At 40.5% G+C, this 16,276-nt stretch overlaps 1 protein-coding gene across 3 annotated transcripts in view; it reads right to left on the reverse strand.

Annotated features, from left to right (window-relative positions):
- Positions 1 to 3,467: 3,467 nt before the first annotated feature.
- b4galt6 (UDP-Gal:betaGlcNAc beta 1,4- galactosyltransferase, polypeptide 6) overlaps positions 3,468 to 16,276 on the reverse strand; it is a 74,481-nt gene continuing 61,672 nt past the window's right edge. For all 3 annotated transcript variants that reach the window (XM_041190561.1, XM_041190563.1, XM_041190562.1), the window contains exons 6-9: positions 15,316 to 15,503; positions 14,355 to 14,477; positions 8,010 to 8,111; positions 3,468 to 4,385 (exon numbers count right to left, since the gene is read on the reverse strand). In XM_041190561.1, the coding sequence (XP_041046495.1) occupies positions 4,238 to 4,385; positions 8,010 to 8,111; positions 14,355 to 14,477; positions 15,316 to 15,503 (561 nt within the window). In that variant the 3' untranslated portion in view covers positions 3,468 to 4,237. The remainder of the gene's footprint in view (positions 4,386 to 8,009; positions 8,112 to 14,354; positions 14,478 to 15,315; positions 15,504 to 16,276) is intronic.

The raw sequence follows: 16,276 nt of genomic DNA on the forward strand, positions 1-16,276 counted from the left end.
GAGGGCTTTAAATTAAATAGGGAAGTGGGGGGGGGGGGGGGGGGTTGGAGAGAAAGAGTTCTGGAGAGGAGATATGTAGGCTTATAAGGCAAAATGATATAGCAGCATTGCAGGGCAGCTTTTTAGGTAATGTTACCCAGAGTGTGACAGAAAGGGGCAGAGTAGACAAACATTCAAAAACACAGCAGCAAATAGGATCAAAGGGGGAAAATGGTAAAAAGGCAAAATTAATGGCTCTTTCCTTAAATGCATGTAGCATTCTGAATAAATGAGTCAACGGCACTCTGAGGTTAATGGGTATGATCTTATAGTCATTATGGAGACATGGTTACAAGGAGATCAAAGCTGGGAACTAAATATTCAGGGATATGTGACCTTTCAAAAGGGCAGGCAGGAAGGAAAGGGTGGTGGGGTAGCCTTGTTAGTACGAGATGGAATAAGTACGATAGCGAGAAATGATCTTGGATTAGAATCCATAAGGGTGGAGGTAAGAAATAACAAGGGGGAAGATGACACCGGTGGGAGTCCTCCAAAGGCCTCTGAACAGTAGCTATGCTGTAGGACAGAAAATCAATCAGGAGATAATGAGGGAATAAAAAAAGACAGTACATTAATTATGGGTGACTTTAATCTTCATGTAGATTGGAAAAATCAAATTAGCAGAGGTGGCCACAAGGAAGAATTCATAGACTGTATTCGGGACAGTTTCCTAGAACAATATGTTGTGAATCCAACCAGGGACCAGGCTATTTTGGATCTGGTAATGTGTAATGAAGCAGGTTTAATGCTGTGAGTAAAAGATCCCCTAGAAATCAATGACCAATGACCAAAACACAGTAGAATTTAGCATTCCGTTTGAGAGTGAGAAATTTGGATTGGAAACAACTATGCTAAACTTAATTAAGGGTTATTACAAAGGAGTGATGGCAGAGTTGGCTGGAGTGGACTGGGAAAGGAGTTTTTCAGAAAAGACTGTTGATGAATAATGGCAGACGTTAAATAAAAAATCATGACTCACAACAAAGATATATCCCAGTGAGGAAGGAGGAAAAAGATGACCAAAAAAATGAGGGGGAAAATAAACTTTGAGGGTAAACTAGCAAGTAACATAAGAATGGACAGCAAGAGCTTCTTTAAATATACAAAAAGGAAAAAAAGAGAGGCCAAAGTGAACATAGGGCTCTTGGAGAATGAGGCTGGGGAAATAATTATGGGAAGCCAGGAAATGGCAGAGGAGTTGAATAAATACTTTGCATCAGTCTTCACAGTAGAAGACACTAATAGCATTCCAAAAATACTAAATAATCAAGGGGCAAAAGAGGGGGAGGAAATAACTACAATAACTATCACTGGAGAAAAAGTACTAGAGAAACTAATGGGGCTAAAGGCCAATAAGTCCCCTGGACCCAATGGGTTGCATCCTAGGATATTAAAGAAAGTAGCTACAGAGATAGTGGATACACTGGTAGTAATTTTCCAAGAATCCTTAGATTCTAGAAAAGTCCCAGAGGATTGGAAAACTGCCAATTTAACACCCTTATTCAAAATGGGATGGAGATAAAAAAAAATGGGCCAGTTAGCTTAACATTTGTCTCTGGGAAAACATTAGAGTTTATTATAAGGGATGTAATAGCAGAGCATTTAGAAATACATAATCTAATCAAACAGAATCAACATAGCTTCATTAAAAGGAAATCATGCCTGACAAATTTATTAGAATTCTTTGACGAGGTAACAAGTAGGATAGATAAAGGGGAGCCAGAGGATGTAATATATTTGGATTTTCAAAAGGCATTTGATAAGGTACCGCACATAAGGCTACTTAATAAGATGAGCCCATGGTGTTGGGGGTAGTATATTAGCATAGATAGAGGATTGGCTAACTAATAGGAGACAGAGAAGTTGGGATAAGGGGGGCATTTTCAGGATGGCAACCTGTAACTAGTGGAGTGCCACATGGCTCAGTGCTGGGACACAATTATTTACAACATACATTAATGACTTGGATGAGGGAAATGAATGTACTATTGCCAAGTTTGCAGATGGCACAAAAATAGGTGGAGGGCAAGTGGTGAGGATGTCAGAGTCCACAGAGGGATATAGACAGGTTAAGTGAGTGGGCAAAAACTTGGCAGATGGAATATAACATGTGAAAATGTGAGGCTATGCACTTTGGCAGGAAGAATAAAGGAGCTGAATATTGTTTAAATGGAGAAAGACTGAAGAAAGCTGCAGCACAGAGGGATTTGGGGGTCCTCGTGCATGAATCCCAAAAAGCTAGCATACAAGTTCAGCAGGTAATAGGTAAGGCAAATAGAATGTTGTTGTTTATTTCAAAGGGAATGGAATATAAAAATAGGGAAGTCTTGCTGAAACTATACAAGGCACTAGTTAGACCACAGCTAGAATACTGTGAACAGTTTTGGTCCCCCTATCTAAGGAAAGACATACCGGCATTGGAGGCAGTCCAGAGAAGGTTCACTAGGTTGATCCCAGGTATGGAGGGATTTTCTTGAGGAGAGGTTGAGTAGGTTGGGCCTGTACTCACTGGAGTTTAGAAGAATGAGAGGCAACCTTTTTGAAACATATAAGATTCTTACGGGGCTTGACAGGATAGATGCTGAAAGGTTGTTTCCCTTTGTGGGAGAGTCTAGGACCAGAGGGCATAGTCTCAGAGTAAGGGATCACCTATTCAAGACAGAGATGAGGAAGAATTTCTTCTGAGGGTAGTGAATCTGTGGAATTCTCGACCGCAGAGGGCTGTGGAGGCTGGGTCATTGAGTATATTCAAGGCTGAGAAGGGCAGATTTTTAATCAGTAAGGGAATCAAGGGTTATGGGGAAAAGGCAGAAAAGTGGAGTTGAGGATTATCAGGTCAGCCATGATCTCATTGAATGGCAGAGCAGACTCAATGGGTCAAATGGCCTACATCTGCTCCTACATCTTATGGTCTAAAAAAATCAAAAGAATGGGACATTTTCTGATAGGAAGCTATTTGCACGGAATCATTCCATTATTTCAATTGAATTGACATATATACAGCTCTCCAACGGAATTTTGTTTTTAAACTTGTATCCAGTTACTCACCACATGCTTTTTTATAATCGTTGGCATATGCATGTTAATTTTAGAATGCTTGCTTTTCTTTTCTATATGAAAGTATAGAAAACAAGGCTTTACTTTCCAAATGTGGCAACTTTATCAATGCCAAATTTCTATACACGCAGGAAATCTGTGGGGAAATGATGGTCAGCTAATCATAAGAGTGTGATGGGAAATTTGGTTTCAACGAGAACAGTCAATATGTTTGCATCAGCTGTTCAGAGTCAGCACACCCTAAACCTGACAAGAAGAAATTTTGGTTTAGCTTGTAGTTTACCTTCAATTCTTTTAAAAATAAATATCTCCCCTAGCTTGCCTTAAAGCCTCTCTTCCCCGCTTCCACAAATGAATCTGATAGCACTATATTAGAAGATAATCCCAAGCTAAACGCATTTTACTATAATAACCAAAAGTCCTTTCCAAATCATGACTAGAAGGTGAAGTGACTTGGCAGTGTATAATCCTACTGTAACAAGGTATAGTTTTAGCTAACAGCAACCAGACAACATATTCTTCCCATTATTCCGTATGGAAAGTAAATGATTTGTCTTAAAAGAATATTTACATTTTGTTCTTACATGCCAAGTTACATACACATATATATATTATCTCCTTTTTAAAAGGAACATCACACAAATGCATCAGTTCAATAGTATATAAAAAGAGAGAGTGGCAAAGTGCACAATTTTACAATATATTTACAAATCCATAGCATTATTTCAAGCCTTCATTTTAGCTAAAAATACAATATGTTATGCAATACCTACAAATGGAAACTCTATTGGCTTTAACACCTTTGTACAGGAACAGCTGATCATGACAAGAAAGCTAAGACAATAATGCGAGGATTTAATAGTGAGACTAGCCCTGCCATAAATCTTGGTTTCAGAATGATGGCATGTTGTCTTTCAAAGTGCAAGGTAAATTCATTAGCAAAAGCTAGTGTGCACATGCAGATACAATCAGCTGTTCAAAATTCAGGACTCAAGCCGTCATTAGATCATCCACAGCTGAGGTGGTTTGGCTGTTCCTCAAGACCCTTAAAGCCCTTCACTGAACTGCCATAAGAACAAAATATTCTGCAATCTGTAATGTTCCAGGGAAGCTGTTAAAATTTAAGATGGTCCCTTCCTCTTTAATCTTCAATCACAGGAGCCAACTCAGGTGTGAGGTTCACTGTTATATTTTTGTACAAAAAGTGCAGAGTTATATTTGGAGTATATTTCAAGTTGTTCAACCCATCCAGGGGCTGACGTTCTTTAGAATACCTCAACAATTTATATCTGTGGGGGAAAAAAGGGAATAATTAAATGAGCTGTGAAGCCAACCAACATGGTCCAACAAGCATCAGAATCATGTTCATAGAATCACAGAATGTAGAAAGGAGCTATTTGGTCCATCGTGCTTGTGCCAGCTCTTTCAAAGAGCTATCAAATTAATTCCTTACTCTTTCCCAATAGCTTTGCAAATTTCTCCTTTTTAAGTATATCTCCAATTCATTGAATTTATTGATTCTGTTTCCACTGTTCCTTTAATTAGTGGCTTCCAGATTATAACGATTCACTCATCTTTCCCCTGGCTTTTGTGCCATTTTTCTTCAGTTTAATTACTGGCTCGCTTATCAGTTGAAATCGTTTCTCCCTAGCATCCCGATCTAAGCCCTCCTCATAATTTTGAACACCTGTATTTAAAATATTCCCTTACCCTCTTTTGTTCTACTAGCTTCTCTAATACATAAGAAACATGATCAGGAGTAGGCCATTTAACCCTCGAACCTGGTCCGCATTCAATAAAGCCATGTGTGACCTTCTATCTCAACACCACTGTCCTGTATCATTTCCATAATCCCTCAATTCCCTTAGTAACCAAAATCCAACAGTTTCTGTCTGGAATATATTCAATGATGGAGTATCCACAGCAATTTGGGTTATAGAATGCCAAAAATGCATAACCTTCTGATTGAAGGAACTTCTCATCTCAATCTTCAATGGCTGACCCATTTTTCTGAGACTGTAAACACTAGTTCTAGTCTCCCCATGCAAGGAAGACATCCTCTTAGCATTGCACTTCACAGGTTTCATCAAGATCAACTTATATTCTGAATTATAGGGAATGTAGACCTAGGATACACAACCTCTCCTTGTAGTACAATCCCCTCATCCCAGGAAACAGTCTAAAGAAATTTGCAGCACTTCCTCTAAGCCAAGTATGTAATTCGTTGGGTAAGGAAACCAAAGATGTGCATAGAACTCCAGTCCACCAGCCTTTATAACTGTAGTAAGACTTCTTTACTCTTGATATGGGGTAATGCAGAAAGGTGGAGTTGAGGTTGATCAGCCTTGATCTTATTGAATGGCAGAACAGGCATAAAGGGCTAAATATCCTATTTTCTATGCATTCCAATCCCTTTGCAATAAAGATTAATGCACTATTTTCCTTCCTAAATGCTTGTTGTTCCTTCATGTTAACTTTTCGCGATTCACATATAAGGACACACAGATCTCTCTGAATATGAACTATTTCCAGTCTCTCACCATTTAAAACATTCTGCTTTTCTATTTTCCAACCAAAGTGGATAATGTCACACTTTCCCACATCCCTCTGCCCACTCATTCAACCTGTCTATTTCCTTTTGTAGCCTGAGCCCTCTGAACAGCTTACTTTCCCAGCTGACTTTGTACCAGCAGCAAAACTTGGATACATTACACTTAGTTCCTCATCTAAATTATTGTAATAGATTTTGAATAGCTGAGCCCCACCCAGACAGTGATTGTTGCATTTCCCTGTTACAGCCTGCCAACTGAAATTGACCCATTAATCCTACTTTGTTTTTTGTCCATTACCAATCCTTAATCCATGCTAATACATTACCTCCAATCCCATAAACCCCAATTGTGTCATAATCTTGGGCGGCACCTTATCCAATGCTTTTTGGAAATCCAAAAATACTACATTCACTAGTTCTCCCTTATCAAGCTTGCTACAACCTCAAAACACTAACAGATTTGTCAATCTTGATTTCTCTTTCATACATCCATGTTGATTCTGCCTAATCATATTATGGTTTTCCGAGTCACCTGTTACCACATCCATATAATAGATTCTAGCATTTTCCCTACTACTGAAGTCAGGCTAACTGGCCTCTGGTTCCCCATTTTCCGACTCCCTCCTTTCTCAAACAGCTGTCTTATGGTTGCTACCTTCTGGAAGGTAAAAACCAATGCATACATTGTCTCTGTAGTTACTCCTTTAAAATCCTAGGGAGCTGGTCATCAGGTCCAGGAAACTTGTTGATTTTAAGTCCCATTAATTTCTCCAGTACTATTTCTTTACCGATACTAATTTCTTTTAAGTCCCTCATTCTCACTAGAGCCTTGCTTCTTCCTGAATTTTTGTGTCTGCTGTGAAAACAGATACAAAGTATTCATTTAAATGTCTCTACCTTTTCCTCATTCTCCATTATAATTTCACCTCTCCCTACCTCTAAAGGGCCCATGTTTACTTTCACTAATCTCTTTTTTACGCACCTATAGAAATGTTTAACATCTGTTTTTAAGTAGTTTACTCTCATATCCTCTTTATCAGTTTCCTGGTCATTCTTTGCTGAATTCTAAAATCCTCCCTATCTTCAGGATTGCTACTCTTCTTGACAACATTATAAGCCTGTTTCTTTAAATCTAATGCTATCTTTAGTTTCTCTTGCTAGCCACAGTTGGACCACTATTCCACTGGTGTTTTCACTGTCCAAGAGAATGTATATTTGTTTCAAATTATGAATTAATTCTTTATAAATATTTGCTGTTGCTACCTTTCATCTCATCTTTTAATGTAGTTTCCCAATCTACCCAAGCCAACTCGCCCCTCAAACCTATGTAGATTGCTTTGTTCAAATTTAGGACCCTACTAACGGACTTAACAAAATAACTTTCAAACTTATTATAAAATTCTACCACATTTATAATCACTTTTTCACTACAAAGGTTATTAATTTACTCCTTCTCATTGCACAAAATTAGATCTAAAATAACCTGTTCCTTTGTTGGTTCCATGACATACAACTGCCCTAGGAAACTAGCTGCATTCCTGAACTCAACCTCCACACTATTGCTGCAAATTTTATTTGCCCAGTCCATATGAAGATTAAAGTTCCCTATGATTGTTGTAGTACAGTATAGTATCTATATAAAACTGAATTCCTTCATCGCTGTACCATTCTAGTAATTCTTCTCTGTGCTAGCCAATTGGCTTAAAAACTTATTAAAGATTCAGAAGCATTGTCCATACACTCTGTACGGCCTCAATGAACTGTAACCTCAAGGCTAGCTACTGCTACATTGGTAATTTCCCTTTCTTCTTGCTCTAATTTCCACAGCAGCTTATTTTGTGACTTTCAAATAACCAATTCATTATTGGCAAATATTGGCAGTTTTGTGTTTTGTCCTCATGATCACTAGGAACCTGGTTGAGACTCAAGCAAAATACTGCTTATGCTGGGAATTGGAAATAAAACAGAAAATGCTGGAAATACATCAGAACTGAAATGTTAACTCTGTTTTTCTCTCTCCACAGATGTTGCCAGGCCTGCTGAGTATTTCCAGCATTTTGTGTTTTATTTCCAATTCCTAGCCTTGTGAAATTTTTTCATCAACGATTTTGATCCGATGAGCCTAGAATGGATTCCGGAAGAGAGGAGACAATATGCTAATCTACTAAACTTTTTAAGTCTCCAATCAAATTCTTATGTTTCAATTTCAAATGGAAATGCCTGTGTGAGCAATGCATTTTCAAAGGGACTTGAAATGCACTCAAATTCTCGTGCTTTCATATCAATTACTTGGCGAATTGAGAAAAAAAGTTGCAGATTTTCCCAATAAATCTCCAACGCACTGAAAATGTTGACTACTTACCTGCCTAGGAATTGTACTTCCCCGCGATGATGATGGGGAATAGATTTGTATTTTCCCAGATCTCCTTCTGGTCTTGTCACATTGTATCCTGCAAAAGAAACTCTGCGAGGTGAAGGAGAAAGAGAATTAGTAAGTCAATTTGTCTCAAGCTTCAATTTTTCTTTATTCATTCACAGGATTTGGGCTTCACTGGCTGGGCCAGCATTTATTGCCCGGGCCAGCATTTATTGCCCATCCCTAGTACCAGTGTCAAGCTGCCTGGCTTAAATTTCCAACAATGCTTGGCAGTTAACTGTCAGATACCATCATTGGTGCATTCTCCATGGCAATGCCTCTATCAGAGTCCATTTGCCAACCAATCAGCACACTCTTCACATACAGTATAAATTGTTTCCCCCTTGTATTGCTATTCTTGCGAAGTGTCCTGATGAGTGCAAGCCAAAAAGCTTTAACATGTCTTTTTTTTTCCAAAAATACTCAAGTTTTATACCACCAAACGACTATTAAAAATAATAAGAAAGAAGTTCAAATCCTAAAATGGCAACTGGAGAATTTAAATTCAAGTAGTCAGTTGATAGTATAGACTTGAATATTGTTGAAAAGAGAAAAATGTTGCCAAAGCTTTTCATCTTGCACTCATCAGGACAAATGCAAGAATACCAAATTTCAAATGGTCACATTTCATACAACAGGATGAATGGGCGCTGACTGATTGGCCAAGGTATTGTCATGGAGAAAGCAACAGGGAACTATCGGCTCCCAAGCACCCAAATAATTCAAAGAAGGTGCAAGGCTTGAACATGTTCCTTTTGTTTGCAGAGAACAGGTGCCTGTGCATGAATGTATGTCACTTCTAGCAAGTATGGCATTTATTGGCCATTCCCAATTGCCCTTGAGAAGGTGGTGGTGAACCACCTTCTTGAACCGCTGCAGTCCATGTAGTGTAGATACACCCACAGTGCTGTTAGGAAGGGAGTGCCAGGATTTTTAGTCATCAGTGATGATATAGTTCCAAGTCAGGATGGTGTGTGGCTTGAAGGGGGTTTGCAGGTAGTGATGTTCCCATCCATCTGCTGCCCTTGTCCTTCTAGGTGGCAGAGGTTTGGAAGGCATTGTCCAAGAAGCCTTGGTGAGTTTCTGCAGTGCATCTTGCAGATGGTACACACTGCTGCCACTATGCATTGGTGATGGTGGAGTGAAATGTTTAAGGTGGTGGATGGGTGTCAATCAAGTTGGCTGCTTTGTCCTAGGTGGTGTTGAGCTTCTTGTGTTGGAGCTGTACTCATCCAGGGAAGTGGAAAATATTCCATCACACTCTCAACTTGTGCCTTGTAGATGGTGGACAGGCTTTGGAGAGTCAGGAGGCAAGTTACTCAATGCAGAACTTCCAGCCTCTGACCTGCTCTTGTAGCCACAGTATTTATACTGCTGACTCAGTTCAGTTTCTGATCAATGGTAACCCCCAGGATGTTGACAGTGGAAGATTTAGCGATGGTAATGCCAGTGAATGTTAAGAGGAGATGGTTAGATTCTCACTTGTTGGAGATGGTCATTGCCTGGCACTTAAGTGGCTAGTAACATTCATGCCACCTATCAGCCCAAGCCTGAACGTTGTCCAGGCCTTGCTCTATATGAACTCGGACTGCTTCAGTACCTGACGAGTTGTGAATGGTACCGGTCATTGTCCAAATATCAGCCCCACTTCTGACCTTATGATGAAAGGAGGGCATTGATGAACCAGCTGAACTTGGCTGGATTGAGGACACTACCCTGAGGAACTCCTCCAGCAATATCCTGGGACTGAGATGATTGACCTCCAACAACCACAACCATCTTCCTTTGTGCTATGTATGAATTTGGCTCATCTGTTGCTGAAAGCCTTATCCGTGCCTTTGTTATCTCTCAACCCAACTATTGAAATGCATTCCTGGCCAACTTACCACCCTAAGTAAACTTGAGCTCATCCAAAATTCTGCCTGTAACCTAACTCACACCAAGTGCTGTTCATCCATCATCTCCCATTTCTGGCAACTATCTCACCCAGCTCAATCCTTGGACATTAACCTTTCTTACTTCCTCCCATCTTTTGGCCCATCGAGTCCGACACGTGAGAAACACCTGACCTACCTACCTAATCCCATTTACCAGCACTTGGCCCATAGCCTTGAATGTTATGATGTGCCAAGTGCTCATCCAGGCACTTTTTAAGGGGTATGAGGTAACTTACCTCCACCACCCTCCCAGGCAGTGCATTCCAGACCGTCACCACCCTCTGGGTAAAAATGTTTTTCCTCACATCCCCCTAAACCTTCTGCCCCCCACCTTGAACATATGCCCCTCGTGACTGACCCTTCAACTAAGGGGAACAGCTGCTCCTTATCCACCCTGTCCATGCCCCTCATAATCTTGTACACCTCGATCAGGTCACCCCTCAGTCTTCTCTGCTCCAACGAAAACAACCCAAGTTTACCCAATCTCTCTTCATAACTTAAATGTTTCATCCCAGGCAACATCCTGGTAAATCTCCTCTGCACCCCCTCCACTGCAATCACATCCTTCCTATAATGTAGTGACCAGAACTGCACACAGTACTCCAGCTGTGGCCTCACCAAGGTTCTATGCAACTCCGACATGACCTCCCTACTTTTGTAATCTATGCCTCGATTGATAAAGGCAAGTGTCCCATATACCATTTTCATCACTCCACTAACATGCCCCTCTGCCTTCAGAGATCTATGGACACACACGCCAAGGTCCCTTTGTTCCTCAGAACTTCCTAGTGTCATGCCGTTCATTGAATACTTCCTTGTCAAATTACTCCTTTCAAAGTGTATCACCTCACACTTTTCAGGGTTAAATTCCATCTGCCATTTATCTGCCCATTTGACGATCCCGTCTATATCTTCCTGTAGATCCCTGTGGTACGCCATTGGACATTGGCTTCCAATCACTAAAGCAGCCTTCTGTCATCCCTCACCGTCTCCTACAACTAAGCCAATTTTCAATCCACCTTATCAGATTACCCTGTATCCCATGTGCATTTGCCTTCTTTATAAGTCTCCCATGTGGGACCTTGTCAAAGGCTTTGCTGAAAATCCATATAAACTACATCAACTGCACTACCCTCATCTACACACCTGGTCACCTCCTCAACAAATTCAATTAAGTTTGTTAGGCATGACCTCCCTCTGACAAAGCCATGCTAACTATCCCTGATCAAACCGTGCCTCTCTGAGTGGAGATAGATTCTCTCCTTCAGAATTTTCTTCAATAGTTTCCCTACCACTGATGTGAGACTCACTGGTCTATAGTTCCCTGGCTTATCTCTACAACCCTTCTTTATTGGGAACCACATTAGCCGTTCTCCAGTCCTCTGGCACCTTCCGTGTGGCCAGAGAAGAATTAAAAATTTGGATCAGAGCCCCTACGATCTCCTGCTTTGCCTCCCTCAACAGTCTGGGACACAAATCATCTGGATCTGGAGATTTTAAGCCTTTTAAACCTGCCAACACCTCCAATACCTTGTCATTCCCTATATCAATTTGCTTTAGAACCTCGCAGTCTCTCTCCTCAAGTTCGATACCTTCACCATCATTCTCTTGGTTGAAGATGGATGTGAAGTATTCATTCAACATTCTAGCGATGTCCTCTGGCTCCACCCATAGATTGGTCCCTTATGGGCCCTACTCTTTCCCTGGTTATCCTTTTCCCATTGATATACTTATAGAATATCTTGGGATTTTCCCTACTTTTACCAGCCAGAGCTTTCTCATATCCCCTTTTGGCTCTCCTAATTGCTTTCTTAAGCTTCACCCTGCACTCTCTGTACTCCACTAATGCCTCCTCTGATTTGCTTCACTTGTACTTGCTAAAAGCCTCTCTTTTCCTTCTCATCATATCCTGAATATCTCTGGTCATCCATGGTTCTCTGGGCTTGTTACTTCTTCCTATCACCCTAGAGGGAAAACGTTGAGCCTGTACCCTCCCCATTTTCTTTTGGAACCCTCCCCACTGCTCCTCTGTAGATTTCCCCACAAGTAGCTGTTTCCAGTCTACCTTGACCAGATCCTGCCTTATTTTAGTAAAATTCACTCTCCCCCAATCCAAAAACATGTTTTTGCAACTTGTCGATTTCTTTGTCCATAACAAGCTTAAGTTGTACCATGTTGTGGTTGCTATCGCTAAAATGCTCACCCACCACCACTTCAGCCACCTGTCTGGCTTCATTCCCCAGAATTAGGTCCAGCAATGCACTGTCCCTTGTTGGGCCCTCTACATATTGACCTAAAAATTTCTCCTGTACACATTTCAAGAAATCCACTCCATCCAATCCCTTAACACTATGTCTATCCCAATTAATATTGGGAAAGTTGAAATCACCAAATATAATTACCCCATGATTATTGTTTTTATACACCTCCGCAAATTGTGCACATATTTGCTCCTCAATTTCCCACTGACTATCCGGGGGGTCTATAATAAACACCTAACAATGTGGCTGCCTCTTTTTTATTCCTAAGTTCTACCCACAAAGCTTCATTCGATGCCCCCTCCAAGATATCATCTCTCCTTACTGCAGTAACTGACTCCTTAATTAATAATGCAATGCCTCCTCCTCTTTTACCCCCCTCCCCTGTCTCGCCTGAAGATTCTATATCCCAGAAAGTTGAGCTGCCAATCCTGCTCCTCCCTCAACCACATCTCAGTGATGGCTACTATTTCACAATTCCATGTGTCAATCCTCACCTTTAACTCATCCATTTTACCTGTAATATTCCAGGTATTAAAGTAGAGGCCATCCAGCCTTGCCTTACTCCCTTGAAACTTGTACTACTATAGATGTCAACATATAAGTAGGCCTTGGAAGCCTCAGAAAATCCATTCAAAAATGGAGGTCGACTTCTACAGCAGAGTATAAAAAGAAACTGAATTGAATTGCAAATGAATTGCTGATGTGGGTGGTGCCATTTTCATCTGTTGCCATGCAGGGTATGCCCTGTGGGCCCATGTCTAAAGCTTCTGTGTATCTTCACAACTCTGCCCATATCGCCTTCTTGGTCCCTTACACCCTTACATAAGGTACCACAGTAAGTAAAGCATCCTACTGTGGGATGAAAAATTGAGGCTGACTACTGATGAGAATATAGCACTTCATGGCTGAAAATTTATACACCGAGTGTGTGCAAAAACATGATTTTTGGGGCTAAAAAAATGGGGCCATCTTATACACCAGGTCCACTTATACGCCGCAATGTACATATGTCTTCCACTCCTACATGTTATTCACAATAAGAGGTTATGATGGAAGAATTAATCTAGGCTGATCTTTTTGGTTCAAGCTGGTTATTTTCAAGATAGCTCCTCAGTGCTACTGACTTCCAAGTAGCTTCCACCCAAAGTGTTCCAGCTGTATCTTTTTATTCTATTTAGATGGGATAACCAATGCCCATCACCTGTTTAACTAGCAATTATCTTTAACAAGGTGATTGCCACATTGACACTACATTCTATATCACCCACTACAACACTTGCTCCTTTGACAGCAGAGAATACACCATTCCAAGTCCTGTAGTGGATAAACCTAATTACAACATGCCCCTAATGGAACCCCAGCCTACATGCATCGATTTCGTCTCCTTTCCACCCTCTCAAAGTCAAAGCTCCTCCGCATGGCTGCAAATTAAATCAGTTGTTCTGCCCAAACCACTATGGTGGTGCCATGGCTCTTATCGCTAAGCCCTATCTTTGCACTTGCCTCCTAATCCTCTGGCATGTGTGAAGGCATTAGACAGGGTGCAGAGGAGATTTACTGGAATGGTTCCAGAGATGGAGGGACTTCAGCTACATGGGTAGATCAGAGAAGCTGGGGTTTCTCTCCTTAGAGCAGAGAAAGTTCAGAGGAGCTTTGATATAGGTGTTCCAGGGGCGGGGGCTGGTGTCCACAGAGTAGACAGTAAGTGTTCCCATTAGTAGAAGGGTCAAGAACCAGAAGAACTTTTCACAACTTAAGAACTCTACCAAGTCCCCTCTCAGTCATTTCTGTTACAAAAGAAATCTTCCAGAATCTCCAGACTTGCTTCATAAAATTGCTAAGGTAGAAAAGTGTGACCCACATTATTTATGACAGAGCAGAGGTAAATAATTGCAGCTATTTTGCTTCAGTTAAGTTATGAACATTGCGTGTGAACACCATTTAAAATATTCCATCTCCAGTTCAAATAGCCTTCATCTTTGGTTTAAAAAGGCACTATAATGCAAACTATTTAACAGAAAAACAGCTCAGCCCTAACTCATCTTTAAGTCATCCCCTCCAGCCTTAAATTTATATACCTGAAGGGTTCTTACCTACGCCACAGGTCATCATCTTCTCCGCCCCATCCCCAGAAAGCATTGGGAAATCCATTGATTTTCCTGAACTGCTCCACTGTTAGACCACTGACTCCACCAAAGAACTCATTGTATGGTAGACTAGAAAATAAGAGAGGAAAGAAATGACGCCATCATCCAAGGACTGCATGTTGTGAAATTTTAAAACAAAAAGACTCCAAAAGAAAATAGAAATAGAAAACTCACCCAATTAGTTTGTCAGTGCATTAAGAAAGGTATTTAATATGTTAACCAGAACATAAAATATACAAGAAAAAGCAGCAACTTGTTAAACAGAAAGCAAACATAGTAGCGGTGTTCAGCTTAAACACAAAATATTAAGAAAATTATTCCATTCACTTAACATGCAGCAACAAAAATGGATTCTAGATAATCATTTATGTTCCCTGAAGATGAAAGTATTTACCAAGTTACTAATGAATCATTGTACTTAATTCATTTAAGGGAAAGCAAGGGAGAAAGGAATAGAAGGATAAGTTGCCAGGGTTAGTTGAAGGAGGCAGCTCAAGTGGAGAACAAACACTGGCATTGACCAGTTGGGTCAAACGGTCTGTTCTTGTACTGTTATTTCTATGTAATTCTATGCATCTACTCTGAACAGCAGCAAGCTATTATTGATATGTAACATTGCAAATAATCTCAGGTAACAGAGAAATATTTATGGCCTGACTAGGCTAAGTTGCACACAATAGGTTATGGAAATGAGGGTCAGCAAAAGCTCAAATTTACTTCATTTTTTTTTGAGAACAATGCAAAAATATAACAACAATTGCAACAAAGTTTACCTTGCAATTTCAGAACTTGCACTGTATGGGTGACTCTCTTGTTCCCCTCCACCAAAAGAACAATTTAAAATTTTGCACTTTAGAGGAATGTGTCCAAACTGTGGAGGTACAAAATGGGTGGTGCAGATACTTACAGGTACATGTACTTATCCAGCTTTGATGCAAAATGCCGTGGCATCTGCCCACATCCATAGTAGTTGCGATCACTTTCTGGGATGTGATCAACATCATGGAAAACAAGACAGTCCCAATCCAGGTCTTTCATAGCCTCCATAAAACCAACATTAAATAGCATAGCACGATTAAAGGGATAGTTACCAGCCTGGGGTGAGAAAAAGGAAAAAAAGGGCTTAAAAGACTTGCATTTATATAGCATCTTTCATGAACCATAGGATGTCCCAAAGTGCTTTACTGCTGTAATGTAGGAAATGTGGCAGTCAATTTACACACAGCAAGTTCCCACAAACAGTGATATGCTAATACCAAATGATCTGTATGTCAGTAATGTTGGTTGAGAGATAAATATTGGCTCAGGATACTGGGGATAACTCCCCTACTCTTCTTCAAAATAGTGTCATAGGACATTTTACATCCACTCAGTCTCAGAATAAGTAAGTATCAGGCTATTTAAGATGAGATGGGGAGGAATTTCTTCACTCAGAGGGTGGTGAATCTTTGGGATCCTCTACCCCAGAGGACTGTGGAAGCATTGAGCATGTTCAAGACAGAAGTCAATAGATTTCTGGACACTAATGACATTAAAGGGCATGGGGACAGTGGGGAAAAATGGGAAAGCAAACATGGTAACTGTGACACAAATGACAGAGCAGACTCGATGGGACGTATAGCCTACTCCTGCTCATATTTCCTATGTTCACCTAAGGGTAGATAGGGCCTTGTTTAATGTCTCATCCGAAAGACGGTGGCTCTGATACTGCAGCACACCCTCAATACTGCACTGGAGTATCAGCGGAGATTTTTGTGCAAATGAAAAGGAACAAATTTTATAACATACAATATAATTTCACTCAAACAATGAGAATTATGCAGCTGCAACATTATATATCGTTTTTCTATCTGAAGTGTTTCATGGAA

The sequence above is a fragment of the Carcharodon carcharias genome, chromosome 6 (genome assembly GCF_017639515.1).
Source record: "Carcharodon carcharias isolate sCarCar2 chromosome 6, sCarCar2.pri, whole genome shotgun sequence".
NCBI lineage: Eukaryota > Metazoa > Chordata > Chondrichthyes > Lamniformes > Lamnidae > Carcharodon > Carcharodon carcharias.